Here is a 15685-nt window from a genome sequence, read left to right as displayed (position 1 = left end):
TTTGAAGTCGGTTAAAAATAATTATAAGCACGTCTGCCTATTCTTGAGGCGTTTTTTAAATTCCTATTAGAGTAGATTAAAATAACAAAAATTATAATAGGTATTTAGTTTTGTTTTATTTATTTTTACATTTTACATTTCTCTTTTAACCTTCTGTCTACTCAAAGGATGTTTAAAGGACGATATAGAAAAACAATGGACATTCTATTCTAGAAATTGTGTTGACTTGTTTCTCTATTTCCATGTATTTTTAATACTTAATTATTTTAAAAAGTAACTAATTAAAAACGTAATTAATTTAAAAAGTTACCAAATGTGTATCAACCGTGAAGCAGTTGTGTTTGCATGGCTGTGTTTCGGTTTGAAGGGTGGGATATGGCGTGAATTTACTGAGTACAGAGGAATAGCACCTGAGTCCTCAGGAATGGCAACGCATGGGAGGTATCATGGGCGAAACAATATACTCTGTTATGTCCATGGTACTACTCATGTCTATAGGCGACGGTTACCACTTTCCATCAGGTGGGCCGTCAGCTTGTTTGCCATTCTAAGTTGTATAAAAAAAATAGTTTATAATTAATTTTAAGTATATAATACCTAATAACATTGATGTTAAACTTGTTAAAGTCACTATTTACGTATTCTATTTGATTAATACATAACTAGCTACATATTTCTAAATAACAATGCCTCTGATGTTGCGGGTGTTCATTGGCAGAGGTATTCGTTTACCATCAGGTGAGCCGCTTGCTCGTTTACCCTGTGTTATAAAAAAAAAGTATAAAACAAGGCCGCTGTCCGCATCTATCCGTTTCACCCGCTTACTTCTAAACCACACGACGGATTTCATTTAGATACTTTTTTCAAAATGTCTGTATTTATTTAATATATTGTATTTTGTAATTAATGTGTATTTTCGAAATAATAACAATAGTTTGTACGATTTTTACATTAATAATTAATTATTAATGTAAAAATGACATTTTAATCATAATAATTGTAAACTATGGGTATATACCTGAAAATAAAAGATTTATTATTATTATATTATTATTTACAATTAAACTTTGGTATAAATAGATAAAATCAATCATCATCGTCATTATATCAGCCTTTAACTGTCCACTGCTGAACATAAGCCTCCCCTTAGGGAGTTTTGCTAGTAGTTACTACGCTTGGCAGGCGGATTGGCAACCGCAATCAGGCTTTAAAGGTGTTTTAAGAGGGACTAAGCTGCTGCCCATCCCTCGCTCTCTCTTAGGCGGCTCTTACGACACCCACGGGAAAGGAAGAGATGGCCTATTCTATGCCGGGACCACACAGCAAGATAAAATAATTATTTTAGTAATACGCGCAAACCAGGGGCGGACCGCTAATAGAAATTTTTATATCACAGATAGATAGAATGTTTTTTTTTATTATTCCTTAAACTTTTTTATAGTGTAGTTTCAAACAGAAAAACAATACAAACTTTTGAAACTAAGTCTAAAAACTTAGAGTGTAGGTATGCATTTGCGACATCTATTTAATCCACATCTATGGTGAAAACCCACCCCATTACATCTTGATATACTTATACCGTTCACATTTTCCCCAACACTGTTAAATTGCCGTAATGTTACAGAAGAGACACCTGTGAAAGGGTATTATGTGCTTTGCGGGGATGTAGCCCCTCGACATGACACCTTCAGAATTTCTTTTAACAGCCCTGCTTTTGGCGTATAGTAGTACGTTTTTGTGAAGTGACGTGTACATTTTTGCGAAATAATACATTTTTGTGAAATGTTAAAAATGTGGGATTAACTACTATGTCAAATAGAAAAGATTTTTTTTTTATGTAATAGAGAAAATACATCGATTTTAGATGAAAGTACCTAATTATTTTTTAAATTTTTCCTGTACTTGTTTTTCTTTTTGATTTTGATCAAAAAAAGTCGTTTAGTATGTTAATTTTTATTTTCTAAAATCGAAAATAAAATACGCGCATATCATCTATATAAAAAAATTTATTTCTATTCTTTAGTAAACGTTCCATGTGAAAATTGTCGTACTATTATTTTTTTTTAATATATATGTATATAAATTAAGAGAAAAAAAAAACATTAAATTGGCAACTAATCAATATTAACATCACATTCGCTTTCATATATAACTGGTAGATTTTTTATTTTGTACGTTTTTTTTTTTCAAGTTTTAAAATCCTTATTGACGTCATCTATAGAACGGATAGAAGATTGTGTATAGTTATAATTATACTTTATAAAATAAATTATTATGTCCTTTATCGCATTTGTCTACAAAACATAACTAGATTTATTGTGACAAAGAATTGCATAGTTGCAACAAAGTAAATTTCTTGTTCATTTTTTTAGTTTTTAACACTTTGTAGATACAATATACGGAATACGTTGTTCTTTTTTTTTATTTTATTCATATAGCTTTTTACAAATTTATAATCCGTACACTTATACATTAATTGAAAGTTATATAAAACAAATTCGGTTAGATCAAATAAATAAATTTTTTTTAATGTATAATAATTTCAATTGGATGGAGTGACGAACTGAAACGCATTGCTAGCTTTTAAATTTTTTGATTAAGTAATATTTTTGCGTATAATTATAAAATATTAAAGTGTAATTATATATGTGTGTGTATATATACATACATAAATACATACATACAACAGATTTACTTTTTATTTTATAAAACTAAAATGTATATAGGAGATACTATCAACACTAGTACACTTTATTATTTAACTCTTCATTTATATATTAACAACAGTACTTAGTACCCCTAACAATTGTAGAATTAATATAAAGTTACATTCTCCTTAATTAAAAACAGCCGCGATGATCCCATATTAATTATTTCATAAAAGCTATTACGTTTATTATAAAAGAAAATAATGTTTTCTTCAAACTCTAGTTTTGCGAGCATGAATTATAATAAAAAAAAAACTCTATGTGTCACTTTTAATATATCATTGTACAAAAATTTTGGTTCAAATCTGTTCAGCTGTTGAAAAGTGATTTAGTAACAAACATCTAAACATACTTTCACATTTATAATTTTTTTTTTTTATACGACTTAGAATGGCAAACAAGCTGACGGCTCACCAGATGGAAAGTGGTAACCGTCGCCTATAGACATGAGCAGTACCATGGACATAACAGTACACACACATACTGTTTCACCCATAATACCCCCCATGCGTTGCCATTCCTGAGGACTCAGGTGTTATTCCTCTGTACCCTGTAAATTCACGCCATATCCCACCCTTCAAACCGAAACACAACCATGCAAACACAACTGCTTCACGGTAGAAACACGAATGGGACAGAGGTACCCAAGCATTCGACTTTTGTACAATTATACCCTATAATATTGTGCCTACATGCAATATTGCATAATGATTATTTATAATTTCTAAAAGCGAACTTTGCACCGTTCCCTAATTTATAAGTGACCTAACTTAATCAACGTAACTTGAATGTTTTATCTTATACTCACTCGCAATACAACCTCTGTGCTAGGCAGTCTATTCAATATGCAAGTTTACATTTTATATCTTGAATTATTCACAAACCACATTGAGTCTTCTTAACAATATCAGCCAAAATATGTTTATAATAAACACAAATCGTATGACTGTCTATTTTTACTTTTAAATAACATTCAATCCACATGAAAAACTTTTGCTGGAGGAAATCTCTTATTAGAGATAAACTCGCCTTTAAAATCATTACATTAAAATATTAATTGTTCTTAACATTATGTTTCTTATTTTTCTTACTTAAGAAAAATACAGAAAATAAGAAACATTGATATTAGGAAGAAAACCAAAATAACAGCTGCTCTTCAGTATGGTATGAAACAGACGTGGAGATGGGCAAGTCATATAGTGATCATATGGCGAGGTCCAGCAGGAAAAAGAAATGTTGGAAGGCAAAGAAGGAGACGGGCAGATGACATAATAAAGACAGCAGGAAAAAACTGGACAAATATTGCTATAGATAAGGAGAAGTGGAAAAAGATGGAGGAGGCTTTTACCCTTGGGGACCACTGAAGTGGATAAAACGCTATAATAATAATAATAATAAAAACATTATGTTTGTGTACAATAAAAAATAAAGAATACGATCCACTTTCGACACTCGATATAATGCTGTCAAATACAATGGATACTTGAAATACAGAAAAGAATAGAAATAACCTTGATTCAAATAGACTTGTTTACAAACCCTTTTAAAACGTCAATTTTCTATAATTGTATTCTTGGATTCAAGATGTTGTTATCTGCTTAGAAGAACTCACAAGAAACTAAACAGTTACTCTATTCGAATTGTTATGTAGGAGGTAATTTTACATTTGAATGGATACTGTGAGTATGATAGCGAGCAGGCTGGACTGTGTGTACGTCAATCGCTGCTGCGCAATTTCCAATGGAATTGTGCAGCGGTGATTATCTGTATACTGCTTAATATATTGTATGTGTGTATGTGTATGTTAATTTACTAACATTAGTTTTTAAGAATATTGTTACTAATAAATATTTAATAGACCAAAAAGTCTGAAATATTATTATTATTATTAACATATCTACGATTAGTCATCTTGAATGTTATGGCGTTGTGATATTATATGTGATCTAAATTACTTAACAATATGCTATTTCATCAAACAAAATGTTATTTTATGGAAGTCCATGTGACTGGTTAGTTGGTTAGAATTATTTTGTTTAATTCCGCTAACATTACTATGCTTGCGGCTGTTACTACTCGAAAAGTTCTTTGCAAATCTTTCTTTTGAAAATTTCCACCATTATGGTGGAAATTTTCATCATAACATTGAATGCTCAAAAATTATATAAAAAAACAAGTTCACTTTAAGTTGATCGTGTCTGGATACCTTTTTAATGTCCATTGCAGAAAAAAAAAACATAGCCGTCAAATTTATTTTTTAACCATTTTTCCTTTAATTTTAAACATGAATTATATCACCTTGATTTATTTCACCAATAAAAAAATCATGCAAAGAAGGATTAACTCAAAGATCGACTTGATTCGATCGTTCGCAGTTTGAATGCCGAACGGCGATCTGTTAATTTACCTAAAGGTGCCTCGTTTGTAGATGAAACACGTGTCACAAAACGTGCGTAGGTTGAATGGCGGTTGGGGATTGATAGCTAATATAATAGGTTATAGAACTTCTGCTAATAATAATAGCAGTCAATATTCGAATGTTGACAGCTATGTTGACACTAATATTAGCAGAATTGAACAAAATACTTCTGTAGTTAATTTTAAACATATTTTTAAATCTATTCAAATTCAAATGATCTTTATTCAAATAGACTGGTTTACAAGCACTTTTAAATTGTATTTTTTTTTAATCTACACCAAGGTTCAGTATGTTATTATCTGTTAAGATGAGCTAGCAAGAAACTCAACAGTTACTCTTTTAAATCTCTGTTAACTGTCGGGACTTGAAACGATGAAAAAAATTATTTATCGTATTTAATATGCATTTTTAGAACATTAGATAGTAATTTTGACATATTTCCAAATAATATGGAACGTTTACTACGTACCATTACAATAAGAACCAGAAAAAAAGTTACAAAAACTTTTTTATTTTGAGGGATTACAATGTTAAAATACCTTTTTTGAACAAAATCGTAAAAGTGGATTACGGTTAAATATATTTATGTATTTACAAACATAATATAATATAAATCTATATTATCTAGATACTATATTGGATATGGGTCTCTCAGACCACACGTGTCAATCCATTTCTTCTAATTGAAATTTCAAAAATTACAAATGTAAACTGGACTCTTTTTAGAGGTTTTTTTTTTGATCGGTGAAAATGGTATGGTAACCCCGCCTGCGCTAACGGAATATGCTGGCGGAGCACCAGTGAGGGGTGACAGATGAGAATAAAGACAGGACAGTTAGCCCATCATGATGAATTCATTAGGAATTAACCATGACAGTTTCCAGGGAGAACAGCGAGGAGGTCGACCTGGTTGGGTATATTGTTAGCAATAGGATTCTCAGTTTCCATTACTAAAAATCCCTTTCCCCCCTCTTTTTAGAGGTAAAACCTCTAATTGATGTTTCAAAGATCAAAGAAAAAGTGCTAGTAAATTAAAAAAAAAATCCTTATATAGGTATTTAAAAAAATTACTAAATTACATTTCACATATTATCTTTAAAGATTTTTATGCTCAAGGAAATCCTAATGAGTATATATTTAATCCTATAAACATATAATGTTTTTCTATATAGTATATATTTAGTTGTGTCTTTTATTGAATTGTGTACAAAATATTCTGACGTCGTTATTATTTTTTATTCGTTACAAAAATTCCTAATTAACCTTAATTATTAAAGGTTTCAAAAGTTACTTTCATTCTATATGCATATGCAAGCATTGCCGTGTAGTCCCGGCATAGAATAGGCTACCTCTTCCTTTTCCGTGGACGTCGTAAGAGGCGACTAAGGGAGAGCGAAAGTTAGGCAGCAGCGTCCCTCTTAAAACATCTCTAAAAACCTAACTGTCGTTGTTTCCTGTATTCAACAGGCAAGCTGCCTGCCAAACGTGGCAACTACTAGTAAACCTCCCCTTATAGAGGGGCCCTATAATTATATAATCCTCTTTCAAACTTATAATTTTATTAAATATAACTTTTCTTTTTTATTGAAGATTGTAGTACGTTTAATATATATACATAACAGAATATACTGTTTTAGCTATAATACCCCCCATGTCTTGCCATTCCTGAAGACTTAGGTGTTATAACTCTGTACCCTGTAAATTTAAATTTAATATATCAGATAGTAGTAAATTATATTTAATTAGTAGTAAATTCAATTATATTAATATATTGTGCCTCCCACCAAATTATTTATAATTAATGCTCTCCATCCAAAGGTTGCCTGAAAGAGATCAGACAGATCTACTATCAGATATATTAAATTTGAATTTACAGGGTACAGAGGAATAACACCTGAGTCCTCAGGAATAGCAACGCTATTCATCTCTATAGGCGACGGTTACCAATTTCCATCAGGTGTGTCGACAGATGGTAGCCATTCTATGTTACTTAGTTAGTAGTAAATTATATTTAATTAATAGTAAATTAAATTATATTAATATATTGTGTCTCCCACCAAAGTGTTTATAATTACTGCTCTCCATCCAAAGGTTGTCTGAAAGAGATCGCTCTTAGAGATAAGGTCGCCTATTGTTTTCTCATTGTGATTATTTCTTGTAATTGTTTATATCTATAATAGGTTTACTATTGTAATCTTTTGGGGGAAACAATATAGAGTATCTATCTATCTATCTGATTCTAAAGAGTTGGCGTTCTTAGGAAATTTTTGAGTCGCGTAATGACAATACAGCGTTGACACTTCTGAACCCTACTTCTCTTTTTTTAGTGTAAACTTAATGAATTATCCTCCTTTCAGATGCATCCTACAAAAGTTCTTGGTCTTCACACGCTACGTCACAAAGTTCACAAGGTATGTACAATAAATTAACTCTTTCTGTGATAAACAGGTTGAAAACCAAATTTTCATCATCATATCATCATCAATATCTAAGTCAAAATTGTTATAAATCTATTTTTAACATCATATTAGCCATTAACTGTCCACTGCTGAACAGCCTTGCCCATAAGGGAAGTTTTGCTAATAGTTGCCACGCTTGGCAGACGAGTTGGTAACAACAGCTAGTCTTTGGTGATGTTTCAGCAAGAAGGCTACTGCCTATCCCTCGACTATTCCCCTAGCCTCCTCTTACGACAGTCAAGGGAATGGAAGGGATGGCCTATTCTATGCCGAGACCACACGGCTGATTTTTTATGTAGTTTAATTTAATTTTGAGTCTAATATTATCAATTAACAGTTTATCACCGAAGACCACACCTAGTAGAGTCTATTCTATGACGCTTCATAATATTACAAGATCTGGATAAGATCAAAAGATAAATTTAAAGAAGTGACACCTTAGAATCTACACCAATACTTCTAAGCACCGCCACCCGTATTGGATCTAAGCTAATACATGTGAATTTATGGTTTCGTGTTTACACTCACGCTACCGCATACCTGACACGGACAGTGCCAAACGACAGAATCACATAGCTTTTTACGCGTTAAAATCAAAACAATGGCTCCCTAAAATGGCACACGCGAGCGCAAGCGTGAAGCGAGGCGAGCGAGCGGCGCGCCACGCGCCGCTCCCAGCAACAATGCAACCTTAATTCTTTGATTGACACTTACAATATTTCGGTAAGTGATGCAATATTTTGATGATTATCGCGAGGGGGCGCATTTTATCGGCACGTTTCGCTCCTCGTCCCATTGTCGTACGGGATAGATGGTTATTTGTAACTTTTGCGATGTTAGCAAAGCTGTTACATTATAATCACTTATTGTGAACGCGAGTTTGTTGTGGATTTCTATTTTATTGGAGGCTTAAAATTTATGAAATATTGTCTAAGTCTAGCTCTTACTATGTATACGTGACCAGAATATGTTTATTGACCAAGGTAAATAGTGGCCTATCTCCTGTTTTTACGTCTTTCCAAGTATTTTTTCATTTTTTTCTCATCAATCTTCTTTAGATGCTAACCAGTTTGGAAATAAAAAAAATTCAGAATTAGTTCAGCTTTTACGTACCATAAATCTATTGAGACTAGAATTATTTCAGAATCGGAATAAATCCAATCGATTATTAAAAATGTTACCAAAATTGCTTCATAATTGGCGAGAATAATGTAACAAACTATTTAAGATATTGAGAATATCCTTCTCATATTAGTTTCTTTTAAAAAATCGTACTTTTTTGAATTAGTTGAAAATATAGACTTTTTTTTATATTTTACGAAGAAATGTTTTGAAATTTTGTACATTAAAACACAAGCACGGCATTCCACTATCAAGTTAATATTTAAATTATATATATATATATATATATATATATATATATATATATATATATATATATATATATATATATATATATATATATATATATATATATATATTTCTTAAATAAGTCCCAAGAATATAGACATTGTTCAATAAAAAGATTAACACCAAGCAATTAACATTATTCCCTCACTTTAAAAGATGATGTAGCCGAGTTCATCAATTGGCCTTTGTATTATGACCGATGACAGTATGAATTATAAAAAGTCATGTCTCGCCCCCTTGCAGTCGTCGCGTCGGTCCATGACGACTTAATGCCCCTAGCAGTTCGCTCGCTGCTCCCCCCAACACGATTATTATGACGCGTATTCATAAAACTAGTCGATATATTTCGCATGCGTAGGGGAGTGTATATCTAATGATATTCATAAGGAACTTTTCACACTAGTATATCATCATTTTTTTTCATTTAATTGTATATATTCAACTTTTTTTTATATACAACTTAGAATGGCAAACAAGCTGACGGTCCACCTGATGGAAAGTGGTAACCGTCGCCTATAGACATGAGCAGTACCAAGGACATAACAGAGTATACTGTTTCGCCCATGATACCCCCCATGCGTTGCCATTCCTGAGGACTCAGATGTTATTCCTCTGTACCCAGTAAATTCACGCCATATCCCACCCGAAAACCGAAACACAATCATGCAAACACAACTGCTTCACGGTTGAAACACGAATGGGGCAGAGGTACCCAAGCAATCGACTTTTGTACAAAGTCTCCCTCAACAATAAACTCCTTTAAAGTTACATTGATAAGTTTGCCTTCAGATAATAAGGGTGCCTTTTTTAATATAATTGTTACATATATTTTATAATTAAAATAAAATATGTTTAAACATTTATTATCTCATTCCCTCACTCACTCACGTTTTTAATTATTTACACACACTCATGCTGTGGGCCTATCTCCATTATTTAGTGCCAAGACTTATTTTGATACATCATTCTGGTAAAACCAGAGGATCATTTTACTTCATCAACATCAGCCTTTAAATGTCCACTGAACGTAAGTCTCCCCCTTGGGGGGTTTTGCCAGTAGTTGCCTCGCTTGCCAGGTAGATTGGCAGCCGCAGTCAGGCTTTAGATATGTTTAAGATGGACGCTGCTGCCCATCCCCCGTCCTCCCTTAATCGCCGCTTACGACACCCACGGGAAAGAAAGGTATAGCCTATTCTATGCCGGGTCCACACAGTCATTTTAGTTGTTGCATCATGAACATTCGAACCTTCTTTCACACAATCCATCCACTTTCCTTGTCTATCCATCTTCTTTGAGTATTTCTATTCTCTTCTTAACTGTCCATTTTCAAATTTCTCTTTCTCCCCCTACCAAGTACTAAGTGAATTTGAAATCACTAGCGTCCTTTTAAATTATTAACATTCCTTGCCTCGTTTACTTTCATAACTTTTTGCTTAATAATAATTCTTGAATGATAAAACTTGAATAAAAATTTTTTTTAATACCACTGAGGTGGCAAAGAAATGGTGGTACCCACCTGATGGTAAGCGGTTACCGTAGCCTATGAACGCCTGCAACACCAGAGGTATTACGCGCGCGTTGCCGACCCTGAAGAAACCTCTTTATATTTATATTTGTTAACATTATTTCATTGCTATATTTTTTTTTTATTCTTACCCGACAAATTTTTTTAGAAGTATTAAATATCTTATAATAATTACTTATAATTATGTCAAAATGACTTGTATATATATATTTTTTTATACAACTTAGAATGGCAAACAAGCTGATGGCCCACCTGATAGAAAGTGGTAACCGTCGCCTATAGACATGAACAATACCATGGACATAACAGAGTATACTGTTACGCCCATGATACCCCCCATGCGTTGCCATCCCTGAGGACTCAGGTGTTATCCCTCTGTACCTGTAAATTCACGCAATTTTAAAAAATAATTTTTATTTTTGTATTTTGTTTAATTTTAAGCTGTAATTTTGAACTATCTGTATATCTATATATGTTTTTGTATGCTGTATAGGCTAAATATGTTAAACATAATTGTATTGCTAAGATCTGCATTTATTTATACTTATGTTTCACAAACAAATAAACTTGAATCTTAAGCAGAAATTTACTAAAATTTTAAATTATTTCTCATATAGTTAACTACTTAGATATGTAATAAGCAGACTGTGTTACAACCGTGTGTACAAGACATATATACTGGATTTTTTTTAGTGGATGATAATGAAATGGTAACCTCACCTGCGCTAACGGCTACGCTGGCAGGGCACCAGTGATGGATGATAGGTGAGAATGAAAACGTAGGTCAGTTAGCCCATCGTGATGGATACACCTGGCATTCAGCATGTTGATTTCCAGGTGGCACCACGGGGAAGTCGACCTGATAGGGTATATTGCTAGCAATGAGACTGGTAGTCCCCATTACTAACAATCTCTTACCCCCCCCCCCCATACATACTGGATTAAACATTGATTAACCGAGATAAATGTAGAAGTTCTTTTCACAGTTACTTTTTACCCTAGTCCGTTAACATATCCGGGTATGGCTATTTTGAAATCATGGTCAAATGAAATGAAATGAAATGAATTTATTTTGTCAATTACTATATAGCGATCAAAGCAACTTTTAAGTTTTATAAATTTCATAATTTAATGAAATTTAGTAAAATGTTTTTATTTAAAGATAGAATTAAAAGTGATCCAGTAAATTGTAAATCCATTTCCTTTACTCCTGCATGGAACATTCTATTTGCAGTAGATTACATAAAAAAAATATGATTTAAAAGTACTTATAAATAAGGCTATTTGAATAAAGATGCTTTAAATTTGAATTTATTCTGGTCAGACAATATATATTGGTATAAAATCTTTATTGTACATAGTATACATTGGACATATTGAAAGATTGCATATATGTTTTTATATACAGCTTCCATCCTGCTGAATAAGTATATAACAAAAACTACTATTTTATATGTCGATGTATCTCTCTATCGTTGAAATGTCGAGTCAATCAAGAGTTAATAAACACCGACATATTTATAATGTAACCAATAAATTTATGGTATAAAAATAGAAATATTCAATCGTTCGTTATATGTCTATCGAGAGGGGAATACCATAACACGGTTACCCTCCGTGACGTACCCCAGAAATGCCCCAATACAAATGAACTTTAAATAACTGCCGCGTCTGTAAACTAAACGGTGTTCATTAACAGAGATTTGTAGGCGGCGTTGGCGATAATATGATTTGTAGTTCTCATTTGTGGCATCAATTTTTATTATGAATTTACTTTTGTGAAGGTCATTGGCCCTGCCGTATTGGTTTACGCTGACGGAATGCCAGTGAAGGATAATATGTGAGAATGAAGGCAGATCAATTGGCCCATCGTGGCGAATTCGCCTGAAGTTAACAACCACTGTTTCCAGTATTGATCGCGTGAAAGTTGACTGAACAGAATTTATTCCCAGCAATGGGGACCAGAGTCCCCATTTCGAATAATCGATTTTTTCCCATCTGCTACCGTTGATTCCAACACAGTTTTTTGTATACCACTACAATGATAAACAAATGTACCATCCATCTGATTGTAAAATATTGAAAAAGTTTTTCTTTGAGAAGCAAAAAATTGCTTATTGTTATTATTATTCATTATTTAATTATTGGATGTGTATCTATTCATATCGTAATTGTTATTAGTACTATATAGTTATTTTGTAGTTTATAATTATTTATATTCATATTGTAAAATTAATTATTGTCTGTGTGCATTTTTTTTTAATTTTACCTCCAACTAGCTTTTTGGCTGCTACTTTATACTTAAGCATATTAGAAGTTAGAAATTTATTGAAATAAACTTATTCTGAATAGCTTACCTACCTGTGTTAATAAAACAAAGACCAGTTTTTAGTTTAAACTTTTAGGAATACAACTGCATTTACATTACCAGAGGGAGACTTAGGCGACGGTTACCACTTTCTATCAGGTGGGCCGTCCGCTTGTTTGCCATTCTAAGTTGTATAAAAAAAATCAACCAATAAAAGTTTGGCATTGCACTCTATTAACAAAAGTAAATAACATCGCCCATATGTACGTACACTAGGTAAAAAGAATTCATTATAAAGCCAGACAGTGGACAAAAAATAGAAAATAACCCAAAAATAGGAGCGGTTTTAAAAATAAACCTTGCTTAAACCGGAGCTCGGGCTGTAGAGAAAGTTAACGGCGGCTGCGAAAATTAGCTAAAAGTGGCTTTTGTCACGATCGTCCGCACTCGTCGCACTCAATATATTTTCGAACAGGAAAGAGCGAGACGGGTGACAAAGGAAAAAGCGCTTCAGGCGTCAGGAGGGAAACCATAAGCACCCTATTGTTTTGAGTTCTCTGAAGCGAAAAGGAGATAGATATAGCTACATAAAGAGATAGACAGAGAGGATTGTAATTTAAAATGAAAATCAGAATGTTTTTGTACACTCAGATACCTACTGGGGTGGTTAAAATGATTTATATACGAAGCTAAGCAACACAAAAATTCAATAGGGAAGCTAATTCATCTAATATGAGAAAACTGTAGATATATTTTAATACTAGCCGTTTCCTGCGGCGTTTGCCGCTTCTAACTATGTAGTTCCCGTACATTATTCAATTGGAACTCTTCATGAATCCGGTCTTATACTGTATTTTATATTTAAATGATAATTACATACCTAATACCTTTATAAAGCTTCAGCCAATTCGACTGATCGGTTATTTTATAGCATTTTTATGTGATTTTTTAGATTGATATAACTTTTTAATTTATGAATTGATTGAAATAAAACAAACACCGAAAGTTAAATAAAGTAAACCGCAATGCAATAGTGAAACCACGTTCAAATCGGTTAAACCGTTTCTGAGATTAGCGTGCACAAACGTTCAGATAAATAGACAAAAGTTCTAAAAATCAGTTGTTTGGTTCTATTGCATTAATAAAGCCCCCCTATAATAATTCTTCGTGTATATTTTCCACGTACAGACAGCAACCAGTTATTTTATTATATGTATTGATAATATATATCTTTCCCTTTAAGCTTCTCCTGCAGGTTACTCTGTTTGAATCATAGATTACTATTTGCTCAAATATTGTAGTTGTTTAATACAGTAATATTTTATGTATTTATATATGTATGTATTTATTGTATGTATATATTTATTTATTTATTATATTATGTGTATGTTTATATTATGTGAATTTATCAAGTATTGCCTTATTTTTTCTTTATTAAAAAATGCACCGCCTACGTATTTCTCAATTTGCCCAATGGTTGACCGGTAGAGAACACCGTCCGGTGTTAAGTCCGCCAAATGTACATAGAAATTTACTGTGCATTAAATTTTAAATAAATAGATAAATAATACTATAGAATGGAAATAACTAAACTATTATAAAAATATAATATTTGATTTCTTATTTATACTGGATAAACTAAAAAAAATCCTGAATCCATTTTAATATTTGTTCTACCAAAAGAAACCTACGTTATCAGCTGAAAAACAAGCAAATCCTGGGCAGACCGCTAGTAATTACACTAGTATAAATAAATATAGTCTAGGAACACAAACTAAGCCACGAATAGATTTTCACAAATAGTGACTTAATAGATTAAAGCCACTGCACATGAAGCAACAAAAACAAGAATAAACGAAAATAATAAAAGAAATGAAAAAAAAATAATAATAAATGAAATACAAAGTAAAAATTAAATATAAATAGTTTTTTTTATACAACTTAGAATGGCAAACAAACTGACGGCCCACCTGATGGAAAGTGGTAACCGACACCTACAGACATGAACAGTACCATGGACATAACAAAGTATACTGTTCCGTCCATGACACCCCCATGCATTGCCATTCCTGAGGACTCAGGTGTTATTCCTCTGTACTCTGTAAATTCACTGTCATATCCCACCCTTCAAGTCGAAACACAGCCATGCAAACACAACTGCTTCACGCTAGAAACAAGAATGGAACAGAGGTGCCAAGCAAACGACTTTTATACAAAGTCGCCCTCTGGTTAACTTGATATTCAAACAATCTGTGAATCAAAAAATTGCTCGCTTAGTTTGTCTCTCACTGATTTTATATTTTTTGAAAATAACTCTTATTTCAAGATATGTCTACATTTTACTAAGAATGTAACACAATACCACGCTACCACGTAATGTGGTGTTTTTCGAATGACATAGTCGGGGATGAAATATTAGAGTACGTGGCCATCGATCAAATGAAATCTGATCCAAGTCTCCACGTATCCTGTGAAAGCGTGCACTATAAATACAAAAGAGCATTACTAAGACATTATCCGATAAATCGTACAAGTTTTGAGTTAAAATTTAATTCGATCGTTCGTTACGTAACTATGAAATACTTGAGATGAAATTTAAAATTGAATTTTATTTATCCCTTTCAGACCTGAACGATACGGGCGTGAGTTGTAACTTTAAAAAATTCTAAAACCGCGCGCAATTCATTTTTACGCACGAAGCTGAAATAACATGATAGTGAGATTCTAAACCAGCCAATAAGAAATCGTTTTAGCTGTTAGGTGGTGCAGTAGTCTCGTGCGTGCCGGCAAGATGGCTTGGCTCCAAAACACGAAAATATATTTAATCTGAAAGAAAAAAGTCTTGGGTCTGAAAGG

At 32.5% G+C, this 15685-nt stretch overlaps 1 protein-coding gene across 1 annotated transcript in view; it reads left to right on the top strand.

Annotated features, from left to right (window-relative positions):
- The window catches only part of LOC113520502 (DNA-binding protein D-ETS-3), a 116701-nt gene that overhangs the window by 45666 nt on the left and 55350 nt on the right, over positions 1–15685 (top strand). Inside the window, exon 4 of the mRNA XM_031911523.2 lies at positions 7485–7538. Within this exon, the coding sequence (XP_031767383.2) occupies positions 7485–7538 (54 nt within the window). The remainder of the gene's footprint in view (positions 1–7484; positions 7539–15685) is intronic.

Source organism: Galleria mellonella, unplaced genomic scaffold (assembly GCF_026898425.1).
Source record: "Galleria mellonella isolate WM207_F2 unplaced genomic scaffold, CSIRO_AGI_GalMel_v1 utg33, whole genome shotgun sequence".
Taxonomy (NCBI): Eukaryota; Metazoa; Arthropoda; class Insecta; order Lepidoptera; family Pyralidae; genus Galleria; species Galleria mellonella.
This window is presented reverse-complemented; position numbering and strand designations above follow the sequence as displayed.